General features: G+C 42.9%; 1 protein-coding gene across 4 annotated transcripts in view; it reads right to left on the bottom strand.

Moving 5' to 3' along the window:
* RAD51C (RAD51 paralog C) overlaps nt 1–19,471 on the bottom strand; it is a 43,126-nt gene that overhangs the window by 17,502 nt on the left and 6,153 nt on the right. For all 4 annotated transcript variants that reach the window (XM_063628537.1, XM_063628538.1, XM_063628539.1 and 1 more), the window contains exons 4-5: nt 14,520–14,653; nt 7,907–8,038 (exon numbers count right to left, since the gene is read on the bottom strand). In XM_063628537.1, coding sequence (XP_063484607.1) covers nt 7,907–8,038; nt 14,520–14,653 — 266 coding nt within the window. The remainder of the gene's footprint in view (nt 1–7,906; nt 8,039–14,519; nt 14,654–19,471) is intronic.

Genomic DNA, 19,471 nt, shown 5'->3' with positions numbered 1-19,471 from the left:
CACTGCAGTGGTAACACCCTAAAATTTCTGTTTTGCCACAAAGGAGAAATCTGTGATCCACCTAGATCTCAATTAGATACCAAGTGGATGACATGATTTTCTTTTAGTTCCCCTCCCCTTACATGCCACAGGGCATTCTCCATTTGTTACCTCTCACCAGGCACCTTAGAAAAAGCTAAGCAGGAATTTAAATTGGCAGCTTTTCTTTCTTTTTTTTTTTCTTTGAGACAAGGTCTCACTCTGTTGCTCAGGCTGGAGTGCAATGGCGTGATCTTGGCTCACTGCAACCTCCGCCTCCTGGGTTCAAGCGATTCCCCTGCCTCAGCCTCTTGAGTAACTGGGATTACAGGTGTGAGCCACCATGCCTGGTTAAGCTTGTATTTTTAGTAGAGACAGGGTTTCTCCATGTTGGTCAGCCTGGTCTCGAACTCCTGACCTCAGGTGATCTCCACCTCGGCCTCCCAAAGTGCTAGGATTAGAGGCATGAGCCACCACACCCGGCCGGCAGCTTTTCTTAAGAATATTTTTTAGAAATGGGGTCTCACTCTGTCACCCAGGCTGAGGGGCAATGACATAATCATAGCTTACTGCAGCCTTGAAGTTGTGGACTCAATCTTCCTGCCTCAGCTTCCCTAGTAGCTAGAACTATAGTTTAAGCACAAGTTCTAGTAGCTAGAACTATAGGCATGCCTAACTAATTTTTAAATTATTTGTAGAGACAGGGTTTTGCTACGTTGCCCTGACTAACCTTGAACTCCTGGCCTCAAGTGATCCTCCCACCTTGGCTTCCCAAAGTGCTGGGATTATAGGCATGAGCCACTGTGCCTGGCCCATGTGTAGCTTTTAAAAGTGAAATTAGCCAGGCATGGTGGCTCACGCCTGTAATCCCAGCACTTTGGGAGGCCGAAGCAGGCAGATCACGAGGTCGGAGTGAGACCATCCTGGGTAATATGGTGAAACCCCATCTCTAATAAAAATACACAAAAAATTAGCCGGGTGTGGTGGTGTGTGCCTGTAGTCCCAGCTACTCAGGAGGCTGAGGCAGGAGAATGGTGTGAACCCGGGAGGCAGAGCTTGCAGTGAGCCAAGATCGCACCACTGCACTCCAGCCTGGGTGACAGAGCGAGACTTCGTCTCAAAAAAAAAAAAAAAAGTCAAATTAGAAGCCAGGCGTGGTGGCTTGTGCCGGTAATCCCAGTACTTTGGGAGGCAGAGGCAGGAGGATCACAAGGTCAGGATATCAAAGCCATCCTGGGTAACATGGTGAAACCCTGTCTCAACTAAAAATACAAAAAATTAGCTGGGCATGGTGGCATGCGCCTGTAGTCCCAGCTACTCGGGAGGCTGAGACAGGAGAATCGCTTGAACCTGGGAGGAGGAGGTTGCAGTGAGCCAAGAGTGCACCACTGCACTCCAGCCTGGGCAACAGAGTGAGACTCCATCTCAAAAAAAATAAACAAAAAAGTTAAATTAAAATTATAAATTCAGTAGCTCAGCAGTATTAGCTATATTTCAAGTGCTGAACAGTCATGCAGCTACTGTACTAGACTGTACATTTTCATCTTTCCATCAGATCTACTGGACAGTGCTGGTTAAGAGAGAGTACTTAGTTTACCCACTACATATCTTTAGGAAAATATAAATCAAACTACTGATTTACCAGGTATTCAACATGCCAAAATTAGAATTTCCATTATTAGCAAATATTTATATAGCAATTATATTACTTTTGCAAAACGATTGGCCTCCACGATACAACTGAAAATTATTATGTGATTATGCCAAGCTTCTAAAGAATAAGTGTTTTTTGTTTTTTTTTTTTCGAGACAAAGTCTTGCTCTGTTGCCCAGGCTGGTGTGCAGTGGCATGACCTCAGCTCACTGCAACCTCTGCCTCCTGGGTTCAGGAGATTTTCCTGCCTCAGCCTCCCAAGTAGCTAGGATTACAGGTGCCCCCCACCACGCTTGGCTAAATTTTGTATTTTTAGTAAAGACAGAGTTTCACCATGTTGGCCAGGCTGGTCTCGAACTCCTGACCTCAGGTGATCCACCCAGCTCAGCCTCCCAAAGTGCTGGGATTACAGGCGTGAGCCACCATGCTAGGCCAAAAGTTTAAAACAGTAAAGTAACAATCACTTGAAATTATGAACTTCAGAGCTTTAAAAATATTTCTGCCATCCAATGTCCTTCAACCAATGAACAGATAAACAAAATGTGATATATGCATAAAATGCAAAATTATTCTGCCATTAAGAAGATACTGATGGGTGCTAAAATACAGATAAACCTTGAAAACATTATGCTAAGTGAAAGAAGTCAGACATAAAAGGCCACATACTATATGATCTGCTTATATAAAATGTCCAGAAAAGACAAATTCACAGAAACAGAAAGCATACTAGTGGTTGTGAGGGACTGGGGGAGGGTAGAATAGAGAATGACAGCTAATGAAAAGGGTTTTTTTTTTTTTTTTTTTGAGACAGAGTTTTGCTCTTGTTGCTCAGGCTGGAGTGCAATGGCGTGGTCCTGGCTTGCTGCAACCTCCGCCTCCCGGATTCAAGTGATCCTCCTGCCTCAGCCTCCTGAGTAGCTGGGATTACAGGCACCTGCCACCACAACTGGCTAATTTTTTTGTATTTTTAGTAGAGATGGGGTCTCACCATGTTGGCCAGGCTGGTTGTGAACTCCTGACCTCAGGTGATCCACCCACCTCGGCCTCCCAAAGTGCTGGAATTACAGGGGTGAGCTATTGTGTCCAGCCGAAAAGAGGGTTTTTTTTTTTTTTTTTTTTTTTATAAATCTGGAACTGTGTGTTTCCCAGAACCAGAATTACTTTCTCCATAGGGTACAAAGTTATAGTTGACAACAAGAAAAATTTGCATGAGATTTGAAAAGTGACAGTGAAGGAACAGACATTTTAAATATTCTGAAATTCATTGTGAGGTTGGGGTTTCTTTTTTGGGGTGATGGAAATATTCTAAAATTATACAGTGGTAATGTTTGCAAAACTCTGTGGATACACTGAAAATCACTGAATTGTGCACACTGCAAGGATCAATGATATACATCATTAAAGCTGTTTAAAAATTATGCCAATAATCAAAAAAACATATTTTTAAAGGACTTTCCCCATATCAATTTGGCGAAGATTTAAAAGACTGGTACCTAGCCGGGCGTGGTGGCTCACGCCTATAATCCCAGCACTTTGAGAGGCTGAGGCAGGCGGATCACGAGGTCAGGAGCTCGAGACCATCCTGGCTAACATGGTGAAATCCGTCTGTACTAAAAATATAAAAAATTAGCCGGGCATGGTGGCACGCGCCTGTAGTTCCAGCTACTCAGGAGGCTGAGGCAGGAGAATCTCTTGAACCCAGGAGGCGCAGGTTGCAGTGAGCCAAGATCGCGCCACGGCACTCCAACCTGGGTGACAGAGTGAGATTCCATCTGAAAGATATAAATAAATAAATAAAAGACTGGTACCCAAAGTTGGTAAAGATACAGGAAAACAAGAGTTCCCACTCATTGCTGTAGAGATATACTTTGGAGCAGTTTCTGAGGGTAATTGTATAATATAAAACAAAATGTTCAAAAATCGATTCCTTTGGCTTAATATTTTCACTTTAAGAAATTTATTCTAGACTAGGTGTGGTGGCTCACGCACTGGGTAATCCCAGCACTTTGGGAGGCCAAGGAGGGTGGATCACTTGAGGACAGGAGTTTGAGACCAGCCTGGCCAACATGGTGAAACCCCATCTCTACTAAAAATACAAAAATTAGCCAGGTGTGGTGGTGCACACCTGTAATCCCAGCTATTCGAGAGACTGTGGAATGAGAAGCTCTGGAACCTGGGAGGCGGAGGCTGCAGTGAGCCAAGAGTGTGACAGTGTACTCCAACCTGGGTGACAGAGGAAAACTCTGTCTAAAACAGAAAAAAAAAAGGAGAGACAATCAATAAGGAGGTGATTAAAAAAACTACGCTACAGGCTGGGCACAGTGGCTCATGCCTATGGAAGGCTGAAGCAGGTGGATCCCTTAAGCCCAGGAGTTCAAGAACAGCCTAGGCAACATAATGAGACCTCATCTCTACAAAAAAACTTTTTATTTATTTATTTATTTTGGAGATAAGAGTCTCACTGTGTCTCCCAGGCTGGAGTGCAATGGTGTGATCTTGGCTCACTGCAACCTCCACCTCCTGAGTTCAAGTGATTCTCCTGCCTTAGCCTTCCAACTAGCTAGGACTACAGGTGAGCACCACAATGCCTGGCTAATTTTTGTATTATTAGTAGAGACAACGTTTCACCATGTTGGCAAGGCTGGTCTTGAACTCCTGACCTCAAGTGATCTGCTCGCCCCGGCCTCCCATAGTGGTGGGGTTATAGGTGTGAGCCACTGCGCCCAGCCTCTACAAAAAATTTAAAAATTGGCTGGGTGTGGTGGTGTGTGCCTGTGGTCTCAGCTACTCAAGAGGCTGAGGTGAAAGGATTACTTAAGCCCAGGAGATTGAGGCTACAGTGAACCAAGATCATGCCACTACACTCTAGCCTGGATGACAGAGCGAGACCCTGTCTCATAAAAAAGAAAACCCAAAAACAAATACAAATACAAAAAAAACCTATGCTACAGTCATACAGCAAAATACTATGCAGCTGTTAGTGTAAAGCAGACTTATAAGTAGTGTACGTGGAAAAAAAAAGCAGCGTACATGGAAAGATGTTCACAATATATTAAGTGAAAAACAGAAAACTGCTTTGCATAATAGCATGTATAATATGACCTCATTTTCATTTCTTTTTGTGTTTTTGAAGACAGGGTCTTGCTCTGCTGCCTAGGCTAGAGTGCAGTGGTGCGATCTCAGCTCACTGCAACCTTTGCCTCCCAGCCTCAAGCAATCCTCCCACCTCAGCCTCTTAAGTAGCTAGGACTATAGGTATGTGCCACTAGGCTTGGCTAACATTTTTTTAAAAATTCATAGCAATGAAGTCTCACTATATTTCCCAAGCTGTTCTCAAACTCACGGGCTCAAGTGATCCTCCCAGCTTGGCCTCCCAAAGTGCTGGGATTACAGACGTGAGCCACTGCGGTGGCATAACCTCATTTTCTCTTTTTTTTTTGAGATGGAGTCTCACTCTGTCGCCCAGGCTGGAGTGCAGTGGCGTGATCTCAGCTCACTGCAAGCTCCGCCTCCCGGTTTCATGCCATTCTCCTGCCTCAGCCTCCCAAGTAGCTGAAATTACAGGTGCCCGCCATCACGCCCAGCTATTTTTTTGTATTTTTAGTAGAGATGGGGTTTCACCGTGTTAGCCAGGATGGTCTCGATCTCCTGACCTCGTGATCTGCCCGCCTTGGCCTCCCAAAGTGCTGGGATTACAGGCATGAGCCACCATGCCTGGCCTATGATCTCATTTTCTAAAACGTAAGTTTGTATATGCATGAAGTCTGCAAAAATATTTACACCAGACAACAATATTTACACCATCTGTGAGTAATGAATAATCGCTTCCTACATTTTTTATTGTTTAGAACTTTTTTTTTTTACAAAAAGCATACATAACTTAAAATTTCTTTTTTTTTTTTTTTTTTTTTGAGACGGTGTGTTGCTCTCTCACCCAGGATGGAGTGCAGTGGCGCAATCCTGGCTCACTGCAACCTCCGCCTTCTGGGTTCAAATGATTCTCCTGCCTCAGCCTCCTGAGTAGCTGGGATTACAGGTGCGCCACCACGACTGACTAAATTTTGTATTTTTAGTAGAGATGGGGTTTCACCATGTTGGTCAGGCTGGTCTCGAACTCCTGACCTCATGATCCGCCCACCTCAGTCTCCCATAGTGCTGGCATTACAGATGTGAGCTGCCGTGCCCGGCTAATTATTCTTATTTTACGTATTTTTTTTTTAGAGATGGGGTCAAGCTTTGTTGTCCAGGCTGGTCTCAAACTCCTGGCTTCAGGCGGTCCTCCCACTTTGGCCTTCCAAAAGAGCTGGGATTACAGGTGTGAGCTACCACATCTGGCCTTAAAATTATAAAATACATTATCAAAAGCCATACATGTTATATATATGTTAATTGGGGAAAAAACCTTCAAGCAAAGAAATTACAAAGTAAGAGAGGGAAAGTGTGTCCCTAACCCTACAAAATCCCATCCTTTGAAGTAGCCAAGGCTGGGCACAGTGGCTCATGCATGTAATCCTAGTACTTTAGGAGGCTGAGGCCAGCAGATGATTGCTTGAGCCCAACCTCCACCTTCTGACCAGCTGGGCAACGTGGTGAAACCCCATCTCTACAAAAAAAAAAAAAAAAAAAAAAAATTAACCGGGCATGGTGGCATGTGCCTGTAGTCTCAGCTACTAGGGAGGCTGAGGTGGGAGGATCACTTGAGCCCAGGATGTCGAGGCTGCAGTGAGCCCTGATTGCACTACTGCACTTCAGTAAGATTCTGTCTCCAAAAAAATAAAAAAGAAGTAGCCACTGTTAATGTTTTGGTCCTTTCAGATCTTTCTCTTCATATATACAAATATAAATGCATACATATAATTGTAAGTTTTCTCTAAACTGAGATTACACTAAATATATTTTATATACAACTTAAATTTCTTCACTCAATAACATATATGTATATATCTTCTTCCATGTTAGGACGTTTATATTTACATCACTCTTCTTAAACACTACCTACTATTTGATGTTATTGTTTGGATTGCTTTTTTAGTCAGAAAAGGTGAAGCTATTTCTGTTAAAAACATAAGGAACTATGCAACCTATTAGTCTTGAGTGCCCCCTACTGGAGGCTCTTCACTGATATTAACAAAAGGCTAAATTACAATTAATTTAAGCAAGAAGTAATTCAAACACAGGGCACTATGCTTTTCAGCATATGGCAAAAAAAATTGGAAATTCAAAGAAAAAAGTATGCTTTAAAATGACTTTACTGAGGAAGTTCTTTATTTACTTATGATGTATTACAGGTATGTGCTAAGGTCTCTCTAATTAAGGTAAAGACAAAGAAATCAAGTTAAGCAGTTTGACCTTACATCTTACTCCCAGACAAATGTGTGTATTTATTGTCAGTGGTGAGATGTGGATTCAGGGTGGGAAGTAATGGCAAACAAGCAGTTAAAGAGAAGTGAGGTAAAACTTCAAAAAAAAAAAATCTCTTCCCTTCTGAGCTGATATTTACTTCTCTCCTCACATTTCAAATCTTCAAAAGTTATTTAGCTCTACCTCAAAGCATCTAGGTTGTTTACACCAGGTAATGTTTCAATCCATCTGAATCTGTGATTACATACCACATAATAATCAAAGACTCAGAGTAGAAGAAAACCAGGGATGTTGGAAGAGTTAACCTGAAGTATATTTAAACAAAGAAGACACTGCAATTAACAAAGGTGGCATTTCTTTATCAAACAAAGTCCTTTTTTTTTTTTTCCCTCGAGACGGAGTCTTGCTGTTGTCCAGGCTGGAGTGCGACGGCGTGTTCTCCACTCACTGTAACCTCTGCCTCCTGGGTTCAAGTGATTCTCCTACCTCAGCCTCCCGAGTAGGTGGGATTACAGGGGCGTGCCACCACACTGGGCTACTTTTTGGTATTTTTTTTTTTTTTTTTAGTAGAGACGGGGATTCACCATGTTGGCCAGGCTGGTCTCAAACTCCTGACCTCATGATCCACCTGCCTCGGCCTCCCAAAGTGCTGGGATTACAGGTGTGAGTCACCGTTAATTATGCTTGTTATTTTCCAGGAAAACTGACACTTATGACCAGAATTTTTTAATAGAAACCAACCAAACCATAACTTTACTCAAAACTGCATGTCTATATTATTTGTCAGGCAAATGCTGTTTCGACATTTCTAGACATTAACAATTTATACAGTCTTGACTTTGTTATAAAACTCTCTTCACTAGTTAATACTTACAGCTAATCTGTGATTATTTGCAAGGCTGATCATTTGCTGGGCTAGGCCATTTAATAACCGAGTACGAAGAGATAGGTCATCTAGGTCATGACGAAAAGGAAAAGCAATACCATCCACTATCACTAGTCGAACCTAAATACAGAAGAGATAATGTTAGATTTGGTATGAAAAATAATAAAAATGCTCTCTCTCTCCAAGAGAGCAGGGACCTTCTCTCTTATTTACTATATCATCCCCAATGCCTGCAACAGTAACTAGCATATAGGAAAGGAGGTGTCAATTAATACTTGCTAAATGAAGAAACAAATACTCTAAATAAAACAACTTACTTAGACATTGCTTCATAAAAGCCTCTTCTTTAATCCAACCCTTACTAGATAGAAAAAAAACATAGCATTGGAAAAACCATAGTCCATTACAGGAAAAAACCTTAAAATCCAGGGCTTTATTTCCAACTGTCTAAAGAATGGCTTTCTTTTGGAAAGCTACAAAGCTGTTCACCCAGTGCTTTCTGCAATAATCACTAAAAGTTAAAACAGACTCTGCTTTGATAGTTTCTCAACTTTAAAAAAGTAATTCAAAGGCTGGGTGCGGTGGCTCACACCTGTAATCCCAGCACTTTGGGAGGCCGAGGCAGGTGGATCACGAGGTCAGGAGTTCAAGACCAGCCCGGCCAAGATGGTGAAACCCCGTCTCTGCTAAAACTACAAAAATTAGCCAGGCGCAGTGGCAGGTGCCTGTAATCCCAGCTACTCAGGAGGCTGAGGCAGGAGAATCTCTTGAACCCTGGTGGCAGAGGTTGCACCACTGCACTCCAGCCTGGGCGACAGAGTGAGACTTTGTCTCAAAAAAAAAAAAAAAAGTAATTAAAAAAGAAAAAGGAATAATTATAATTTTCTTATACCTTGCCACTGTACACAGTCTTTACTGATAAAAAGCACATTTAAAGTCTTCGTAAAACATTCTGAAAAGGCTTAAAGAAAAAGTCTTGGTAAAACAACAAATTTGTCAATTAAATATACCAATTTTATCTTCCGGGTTCCTTTTATGTTTCCTTAAAAAAAATTAAAAAAAAAACCTCAGGCTGGGTGCAGCGGCTCACATCTGTAATCCCAGCAATTTGGGAGGCCGAAGCAGGTGGATCACGAGGTCGAGTTTGAGACCAGCCTGGCCAACATGGTGAAACCCTGCCATGCACTCCAGCCTGGGGGACAGAGCAAAACCCTTTCAAAAGAAAGCCCCCCCAAAATAAAACATAAACAGTGAGGTTAGAATAATAAGCCAATATATAAACCTTAAGATCCCCAAATCAAAAAGAATCTGGAAACTAACCCAAATGTAAACAAACAAAAAACTCCAATGTTATGTTTTTTTCTATCTATAAGGGCTGGATTAAAGAAGAGGCTTTTATGAAGCAATGTCTAAGTAAGTTGTTTTATTTAGGGTATTTGTTTCTTCATTTAGCAAGTATTAATTGACACCTCCTTTCCTATATGCTACTGTTGCAGGCATTGGGGATGATATAGTAAATAAGAGAGAATATAGTAAATAAGAGAGGAGGTCCCTCCTTTCTTGGAGGTTAGGTTTTAGTGGAGTAAGGGACGATTAATATGCAAACAAACACACAAATAAGGTAATTTCCGATAATTATAAGAAAATAAAACTGGTTGAAGTGATGAAGAACAGTTGAACACTAATAAAAAGCACAAAAATGCAAAAAAAAAGGGGCATTATGAAGACTGAAAAGGACACTTGTTTACAGTATGAGAGCTGAAATAAAAAGGCAGAACATGACCTTGTTCAACCTCAGCTGGGAATATGTGCACAGGTTGATTCGATTTTTCATGACTCCACACATGACCACTGCTGTGTTCCCCCAATATTCGTAAGTTGAAGCCCTATCTCCCAGTGTGACTGTATTTGGAGAGGGCCTCTAAGGTAGTAATTAATGTAAAATGAGGTCATGAGAATGACATCCTGATTTGAGAGGATTAGTGTCCTTGAAGAAAAGACACCAAAGAGCTCACTCTTCTTCCTTCCTCCCCATGAGGACACAGCAAGAAGGTGGCCATCTACATGCCAGGGAGAGAGCTCTCACCAGAGACCAATCAGCCAGAACCTTGATCTTGAGCTTCTAGTCTCCAGAACTGTAAGAAAATAAAATTTCTGTTGTTCAAGCCACTCAGACTATAGTATTTTTGTTATGGCAGCCTGAGGTGACCACAACAGATTTTAGTAGCAAGAAATGAGGTATGGTGGGTTAGGGGGTGAGAGAAGTGAGGTACTACTATAACAAATACCTAAAATGTGGAAGTGATTTTGAAATTGGGTAATAAGCAAAGGCTGGAACAGTTTTGAGGCACATACTGAAAATATAGACATGAAGGGCAATTCTGGTGAGGCTTTTTTTTTTTTTTCAGATGGAGTCTCGCTCTGTTGCCCAGGCTGGAGTGCAGTGGTGCATTCTCGGCTCACTGCAACCTCCACCTCCCTGGTTCAAGCAATTTCCCCACCTCAGCCTCCCTGGTAGCTGGGATTACAGGCACACACCACCACACCCAGCTAAATTTTTTTGTATTTTTAGTAGAGACGGGGTTTCACCATGTTGGCCAGACTGGTCTTGAACTCCTGACCTCAGGCAATCCGCCCGCCTCAGCCTCCCAAAGTGCTGGGATTACAGGTATGAGCCACCATGCCCGGCTATTCTGGTGAGGATTTATACAGAAATGAGGAACAAGTTATTGGAAACTGAAGGAAACCTGGTGCTTAGTATAAAGTGGCAAAGAACTTGGCTGTGTTCTAGTATTTTATAGAAGGTAAAACTTGCGAGAAATGAAATTGGCTATTTATCTCAGGAGATTTCTAAGCAAAGTGTAGAGGAAGTGGCTTGGTTCCTCCTAGACCACTTATAGTAAAAATGAAAGAGGAGACAGATGAATTGAAGAAGGAATTGTTCAGCAAGAAGGAACCAGAACTTAGAGATGTAGAAAATTCTCAGCCTATCCATATTGCTAAAAATAAGAAAGCTTGCTCTAGAGAGAAGACCAAAGGTACAGTTGAACAATGACTCTGTAAATAGATTATCCATGATGTTAATCAGCCATCTCAGCAGAAGCCAGTGACAGATAAGGGATTATAATAGCAGAAACACTGCTAGTTTGAAGTAAAGAGGACAGAGAAAGTGGCAAAGAATGAAGGAAGGCTGTTCGACTCCCTTGATTCCACAAGAGAAAACCATGAGCTACTTGACTGTGAATGTGCCCTATTCCTCAAGAAAAGGAAAGAATGATGCCAAAGGGGATCACAGATCCTCAGAGCTGTCACTCTTACCCTAAGGCCAGGAGGCAATGCTATGTCATCCTGGGTTTCAGAGGGTGGGGCCCTTGCAGAGAGAAGAAGGGGCAGGGCCACCCCACAGGGCAGTAGGGTGATGCTGCTACTGCAGTGGGCCTGGAAGGCAGAGCATCAAAGCAAAGAATTATTCTTTTTTTAATTATTATTATTTTTTTGAGACAGAGTCTCACTCTGTCACCCAGGCTAGAGTGCAGTGGCATGATCTCATGTCACTGCATCCTCCTCTGCTTCCTGGGTTAAAGTGATTCTTTTGCCTCAGCCTCCCGAGTAGCTAGGACTACAGGCACGCGCCACCATGCCTGGCTAATTTTTGTATTTTTAGTAGAGACGGGGTTTCACCATATTGGCCAGGGTGGTCTCAAACTCCTGACTTCGTGATCCGCCCGCCTCAGCCTCCCAAAGTGCTGGGATTACAGGCATAAGCCACCATGCCTGGCCAGTAAAGGATTATTCTTGAGCCTTATGGTCCAACGAAATGTGCCTTGCTAGGGACCCATAATCCTTTTGGGAATGTTCATCCTATGCGTGTCCTACTATTGTAATTTGAAAGCATATAACTTGCCTGATTTCAAACGTTCACAGCTGGAAGGGAATTTCACCTCAGGATGAATTATAACTTGAGTCTCACCAATTTCTGATTTAGATAATATTTAGATGAGGCCTGGGACTTTTACAATTGATGACAGAACCAGTTAACACCTTTGGGGCTGTGTGGATGGAAAGGATACAAGAAAAACATGAATTTGGCAGGCAGGTAGGGGGTCGGGGGGCAAGGGGCCAGGGGCAAACTTCTGGGAACTCAACTGTGTCCACTTAAAATTCGTATGTTGAATCCCTAAACCCCAATGTCAATGTATGTGGAGAAAGGACTTCTAAGGAAGTAATCAAAGTTAAATAAGTTCATAAAGATGGGACCCTAATCTAAGATGATTAGCGTCCTTGTAAGAAGAAACATTAGGGGCCAGACGCAGTGGCTCACGCCTATAATCCCAGCACTTTGGGAGGCCGAGGTGGGCGGATCACAAGGTCAGGAGATTGAGAACATCTTGGCCAACATGGGGAAACCGTCTCTACTAAAAATACAAAAATTAGCCAGGCGTGGTGGCACGTGCCTGCAGTCTCAGCTACTCTGGAGGCTGAGGCAGGAGAATCACTTGAATCCAGGAGGCGGAGGTTGCAGTGAGCCGAGATCACGCCATTGCACTCCAGCCTGGGTGACAAAAGTGAAACTCTGCCCCCCCCCGGCAAAAAAAGAAGAAACACCAGGGAATTCACTCTCTCCTTCCTTTCCTCCCTATCATATGAGGACACAGAGAAAAGATGGCTGTCTGCAAGCCAGGAAGAAGGCCCTTGCCGGAAACTGAATCAGCTAGAACTTTGATCTTGAACTTTTAGGCTCCAGAACTCTAAGAAAATTAATTTCTATTGTATTTATTTATTTAATTTTTATTTATTTATTTTGAGACAGAGTCTCTCTCTGTGGCCCAGGCTGGAGTGCAGTGGCGCGATCTTGGCACACTGCAACCTCTGCTTCCCAGGTTGAAGCGATTCTCCTGTCTCAGCCTCCCAAGTAGCTGGGATCACAGGCACGTGCCAACACACCAGGCTAATTTTTGTATTTTTAGGTAGAGACGGGGTTTTGCCATGTTAGTCAGGCTGGGCAACAGAGCAAGATTCTGTTTCAAAAAAAATAATTAATTAATTAAAATAAATAAATAAAATAACAGATGGCATTTTCCGTGCAGAATCCTGGCAAAAATATTCATAAGGTCAGGATGATGGGTAATAGGCATTCTCATATATTGTCAGTAAGAGTAGAAATTGGTGCAGTCTTTCTGAAGGGCGATCTGTGTTTAAGAAAAAATTATTCTAACACTTCTTAAAACAGTAAGGAGACTGTATTCAAGACTATTCCAATAGGGGTATCACAATAGGGGAGAGAGACTGGGTTCAAATCAGAATACAAGGACAAGTGGGGATTCACAACCAAGAGCAAGGTGAAGGGGTCAGTGGATGAACAATTACTAACAGTGAGACACCAAGGGTAGGGAAATTCTTGCTAAACTGACCGAACAGGATTCTTACTAACGGCAGGCCAGCCAGGTGAGCAGCCTGGCCAACATGCAAAACCCTGTTTCTACCGAAAATACAAAAAAAAAAATTAGCCAGGCGTTGTGGCGCATGCCTGTAGTCCCAGCTACTTGGGAGGCTGAGGCAGGAGAATTGCCTGAACCCGGGAAGCAGAGGTTGCAGTGCGCCAAGATCACCCCAATGCACTCCAGCCTGGGCGACAGAGCCAGACTCCACCAAATTAAAAAATAAAAAATAGATAAATAAAGGCAGGCCAAGGATTTAAATATCAAAGTGGGGAATGAGGAACGTGATCAGATATCAAAGGTGCTCAGACTATCAAATGTGAGAGATTCTCTCTGAACTGACAGCAGGATTCTTTGCTAAGACTGGACTGGGTAGGCCAAAGACAGGATGGGGCCAAGTTTAGTCAAGGAGAATCTTTGTCACTGATAATGTTTATCAAAATTAAAGGGCCAGGCACAGTGGCTCATGCCTATAATCCCAGCACTTTGGGAAGCTGAGGTGGGAGAATCACTTAACCCCAGGAGTTGACTCCATTTCTACCAAAAAAAAAAAAACGGGTGATACATGATGGCAGGGTAGCTCAATGATGTAGCCTTGAACTGCTGGGCTCAAGCTATCCTCCCACCTCAGGCCTGCTCCACCTAGCCCTTGGTAGCTGAGACTACAGCTACACCACACACGGTTAATTTTTTTTTCGTGGGGACAATGTCTTACTATGTTGCCCAGGCTGGTTTTGAACTACTGGGCTCAAATGATCCTCCCACTGTGGCCTCCCCAAGTGCTAGGATTACAAGTATGAGCCACTGCACCTGGCCGATAGTGACCAACTTTGGGGAGAGGCACTAGAAAACAGTAGCACAAGGAAGTTCTTATTTTTCATTTCATATCTTTCTATACAATATGGTTTGATAGGAGCTATTCCACTATTACTGGAAATGAAACTTCTATATTATTTCAATTTCTTACTCTGGGCATAAACTATATATACATATACATACACAAAACAAATATAAATATAAATAAATTGTAGGTCAAGGAAGGAAGAGATTTTCTCAATTGGCTTTGACTTTGATTTTATGCTACTGTACTGGTTATTTTTTCATGCTTATCAAACACCTCAAAAAATACTTGGTTAGTTACATTTCAGTAGTCTGACTGATACCTTTGAGTGTTCTGAAAGGAAATCTGGAAGAAGATAAACTTGTGCCAGTAACTCTGTGTAGTCACGACAGCGAAAATAATAAATATGGGAAAGAATATTATCAAGAGTGAAATCCTCCAAAGCTTTTCGGTGTTCTGAAACAACAAAACAATCTTAATTAGTTTTACCTGTTTCGATGTACTGGCAATTGTAGAAAAACAATACTTTTTAATAACAAAATGTTCTCCTTTGTATAACAAAATTCTTTAACTGAAAGATGACAAATTGTAGCAAAATTACCATAAACTAACAGTTCATAATTCCTGATCTCTCTTTTTTTTTTATTATACTTTAAGTTCTAGGGTATATGTGCACAACGTGCAGGTTACATATGTATACATGTGCCATGTTGGTGTGCTGCACCCATTAACTCGTCATTTATATTAGGTATATCTCCTAATGCTATCCCTCCCCGCCCCCTACCTGATCTTTCTCTTAATTTGTTTAGAGATAAGATCTCACTCTGATGCCCAGGCTGGAGCACAGTGGCACAATCATAGCTCGCTGCAACCTCGAATTCCTAGGCTCAAGGGATCCTCCTGCCCCAGCCTCCCAAAGCACTGGGATTACAGGCATAAACCACTGTACCCAGCCACTTGATTGATTTTTTTTTTTTTTTTTTTTTTTTTAGATAAAGTCTCACTCTGTCACCCAGGCTGGAGTGCAGTGAAGCGATCTCGGCACACTGCAACCTCTGCCTCCCGGGCTCAAGCAATTGTCCTGCCTCAGCCTCCTGAGTAGCTGGGATTACAGCCACTCACCACCATGCCCAGCTAATTTTTGTATTTTTAGTAGAGACGGGGTTTTACCTTGTTGGCCAGGCCGGTCTTGAACTCCTGACCTCAAGTGATCTGCTCGCCTCAGCTTCCCAAAGTGATAGGATTACAGGCATGAACCACCACACCCAACCTGATCTTTTATTTTCACATTTTCCACTGTTTCCTTACATATTAGGCTATGTAAAATTATTTATAAACATATACAACTAGTGTTTTAATGCCTGCCTTTTCATATTTCTAGTCACTGGCTTCATTGAACAGAAGTAACATAATGGAAGTTTCTCTTTCTTGTTTTTTTCTATAGGACTACAAATTAAGAGTTAACGGCAGCCTGGGCAACATGGAAAACCCCATCTCTGCAAAAAATACAGAAATTAGTCAGGTGTGGTAGTGTGCAACTCTGGTCGTAGCTACTCAAGAGGTTAAGGTGAGAGGATTGCTTGAGCCTGGGAGGTCAAGGCTGCAGTAAGCTATGATAGCGGCACTGTACTCCAACCTGGGTGACAGAATGAAAACTCTGTCTCAAAAAAAAAAAAAGTTAGGAAAAATGTGCAAATGAAGCATTTTTTCTCTTGAATGCTGTAGCATAATTTGATACTTAACTAGCAACAATTATATAAAATCTTTCTTAGATTGGATGTTTAAAACAAACAGTTTGTGGCTGGGCGCGGTGGCTCACACCTGTAATCACAGCACTTTGGGAAGCTGGGTGGATCACTAGGTCAGGAGTTCAAGACCAGCTTGGCCAACATGGTGAAACCCGTCTCTACTAAAAATATAAAAATTAGCTTGGTGTGGTGGTGCATGCCTGTAATCCCAGCTACTCGGGAGGCCGAGGCAGGAGACTGGCTCAAACCCGGGAGACAGAGGTTGTAGCAAAATTACCATAACTAATGCCCAGCTAATTTTTTTTGCGTTTTTTGTAGAGATGGAGTTTCACCATGTTGGCCAGGCTGGTCTTGAACTCATGGGCTCAAGAGATCTGCCTGCCTTGACCTCCTAAAGTGTTAGAATTACAGACGTGAGCCACCATGCCTGGGCAACAGAGCAAGACTGTCTCAGAAAAAAAAAAGTTTGATTTTGCACGTATTTCAGAGAGAAACCAATCAGTTACTGCATTTTTTCTTTTTCATTTTTTTGAGATGGAGTCTTGCTCTGTCCTCCAGGCTGGAGTGCAGTGGCGCGATCTCAGCTCACTGCAAGCTCCGCCTCCTGGGTTCATGCCATTCTCCTGCCTCAGCCTCCCGAGCAGCTGAGACCACAGGCATCTGCCACCACGCCTGGCTAATTTTTTGTATTTTTAGTAGAGACGGGGTTTCACCGTGTTAGCAAGGATGGTCTCGATCTCCTGACCTCGTGATCTGTCCACCTCAGCCTCCCAAAGTGCTGGGATTACAGGCATGAGCCACCACACCCAGCCAGTTACTGCATTTTAAAACAAACTTAGCCAGGCATGGTGGCTCACGCCTGTAATTCTAACACTTTAGGAGGCCAAGGCAGGCAGATCTCTTGAGCCCATGAGTTCAAGACCAGCCTGGGCAACATGGTGAAACTCCATCTCTACAAAAAATGCAAAAAAATTTAGCTGGGCATGGTGGTGCCCACCTGTAGCCCCAGCTACTCGGGGGGCTGAAGTGAGAGGATCACCTGAGCCCAGGGAGGTCAAAGCTGCAGTGAATTGTGATCATGCCACTGCATTCCGGCCTGGGTGACAAAGTGAGACCCTGTTTCAAAAAAAGTAAAATATTAAAAATAAATAAAATATACTTAAACATTAACACTGAAAAAACAAGAAGCTATATTTTAAAATAGAAAACATTTCCTATTGCAAATATACACTTACCAGAGTCAAATTTTCACCAAAACAATGACAATTTAATCTCATATCAATCATTTAAAAACTTTAGGCCAGGCGTGGTGGTTCACGCCTGTAATCCCAGCGCTTTGGGAGGCTGAGGTGGGCAGATCATGAGGTCAGGAGATCGAGACCATCCTGGCTAACACAGTGAAACCCCGTCTCTACTGAAAATACAAAAAGTTAGCCAGGCGTGGTGGGGGGCGCCTGTAGTCCCAGCTACTCGGGAGGCTGAGGCAGGAGAATGGCGTGAACCCAGGAGGCAGAGCTTGCAGTGAGCCCAGATCACGCCACTGCACTCCAGCCTGGATGACAGACTGAGACTCCGTCTTAAAAAATAAATAAAAATAAAAATAAAAACTTTATATCCTAGTGCTGCACCTACTCTATTTACAGTAAGGTTTTAAGACACTATTACAAACACAGATTGTGGCATGGGTAGCTTTAAGGTATAGGGGAAGAAAAACTCCTTTTCCTGCCACCCTCTTAGGTTTCTTGGCTGGAGCCCTGTAAATCAGACTGACAAAAGATGGATTAACAAGAGAAAAAGTTGGCCGGGCGTGGTGGCTCGTGCCTGTAAGCGCAGCACTTTGGAGGGCCGAGGCAGGCGGATCATGAGGTCAGGAGATCGAGACCATCCTGGCTAAACAGTGAAACCCCGTCTCTACTAAAAAAAAATACAAAAAAAATTAGCTGTGTGTGGTGGCACACACCTGTAGTCCCAGCTACTTGGGGAGGCTGAGGCAGGAGAATTGCTTGAACCCGGGAGATGCAGGTTGCAGTGAGCCGAGATCGCGCCACTGCACTCCAGCCTGGGTGACAGAGGGAGACTCCGTCTCAATTAAAAAAAAAAAAAAAAAAAAGAGAAAAAGTTTATTAATTGAGCATAGTGCATATAACAACACAGGGGAGTCCAGAGATTAGTAACTCAAAAGTTTGGTTAGATTTGGAGCTGGGTGCAGGTGTTCACACTCATAATCCCAGCACTTAGGGAAGCCGACGTAGAAGGATCACTTGAGGTCAGAAGTTTGAGACCAGTCTGGCCAACATGATGAAACTCTGTCTCTACTAAAAATACAAAAATTAGCCAGGTATGGTGGCACGCGCCTGTATTTGCAGCTCCCAGCTACTCGGGAGGCTGAGTCAGGAGAATCGCTTGAACCTGGGAGGTGAAGGTTGCAGTAAGCCAAGATCGCGCCACTGCACTCCAGCCTGGGCAGTAGAGCCAGATTCCGTCTCAAAAAAGAAAAAAAAGATTTGAGCTTATCTTCCCGAAGGTACAATAAATTTTTAGATAAGTAACAAGACAAAGGAAAAGGACCCTGAGTCTCTAAAGGCAGCAAATATTGAAACTAACTGGAGATAAAAGATAGCTAGTGAAATTTGTTATGTACGCTGATAACGGTCTAAAGTTGTCTGTGGTGATTAACTTTTGTCTTCCTGGTAAGAGAGGGAAGATGGAACTCTTCTGTGCATTTATGTCCTGTTTTTAGTAAGGGCAGACAGATTTATCTGTTTCTTCTCAATTGCCTTCAGCTCAAAATAATCCTTATGCCAAAGTGGCATATTTTAGGGTGGCATATTCTGCTAGGGTCCAAAGGGCTTTCAGTAAGCATGCTGGTCAACAGTGAAATGGGACACTTAGTACAGTACTTCCATAAAAAAAAAATCCAGCTGACTACACTCATTTAAAGGAAATATACTCATTTAAAGGAAATCTTATGAAAAGCATTTTTTTTTAAACTTCTAGAGGAAAGAATAAAGACCGCACATCCAAAAAACAAATAAAACAAAGAAAAAGAAAACAATAAGCCAGGCGCTGTAGCTCATGCCTGTAATCCCAGCACTTTGGGAGGCTGAGGCGGGCAGATCACGAGGTCAGGAGTTCGAGACCAGCCTGGCCAGCATGGTGAAACTCCGTCTCTACTAAAAAAACAAAAAATTAGCCAGGCATTGTGGCACACGCCCGTAGTACCAGCTACTCAGGAGGCTGAGGCAGGAGAATTGCTTGAACCCAGCAGGCAGAGGTTGCAGTAAGCCGAGATCGTGCCACTGCACTCCAGCCTGGGTGACACAGCGCAACTCCAACTCAAAATAAATAAATAAATAAGAAATCAGTCAATCTATAAGCCATTTAATTTATAAGTAATTGAAAGGATAAGAACTTGAATATATATTTCCTTTCTTTTTTTTTTTTGAGAAGGAGTTTCACTTTTGTCTCCCGGAATGGAGTGCAGTGGCACGATCTCGGCTCACTGTAACCTCCGCCTCCTGGGTTC

Source organism: Symphalangus syndactylus, chromosome 20, assembly GCF_028878055.3.
Source record: "Symphalangus syndactylus isolate Jambi chromosome 20, NHGRI_mSymSyn1-v2.1_pri, whole genome shotgun sequence".
Classification (NCBI taxonomy): domain Eukaryota; kingdom Metazoa; phylum Chordata; class Mammalia; order Primates; family Hylobatidae; genus Symphalangus; species Symphalangus syndactylus.
The sequence above is the reverse complement of the archived record's forward strand: the minus strand, read 5'-3'. Positions and strand labels throughout refer to the sequence as shown.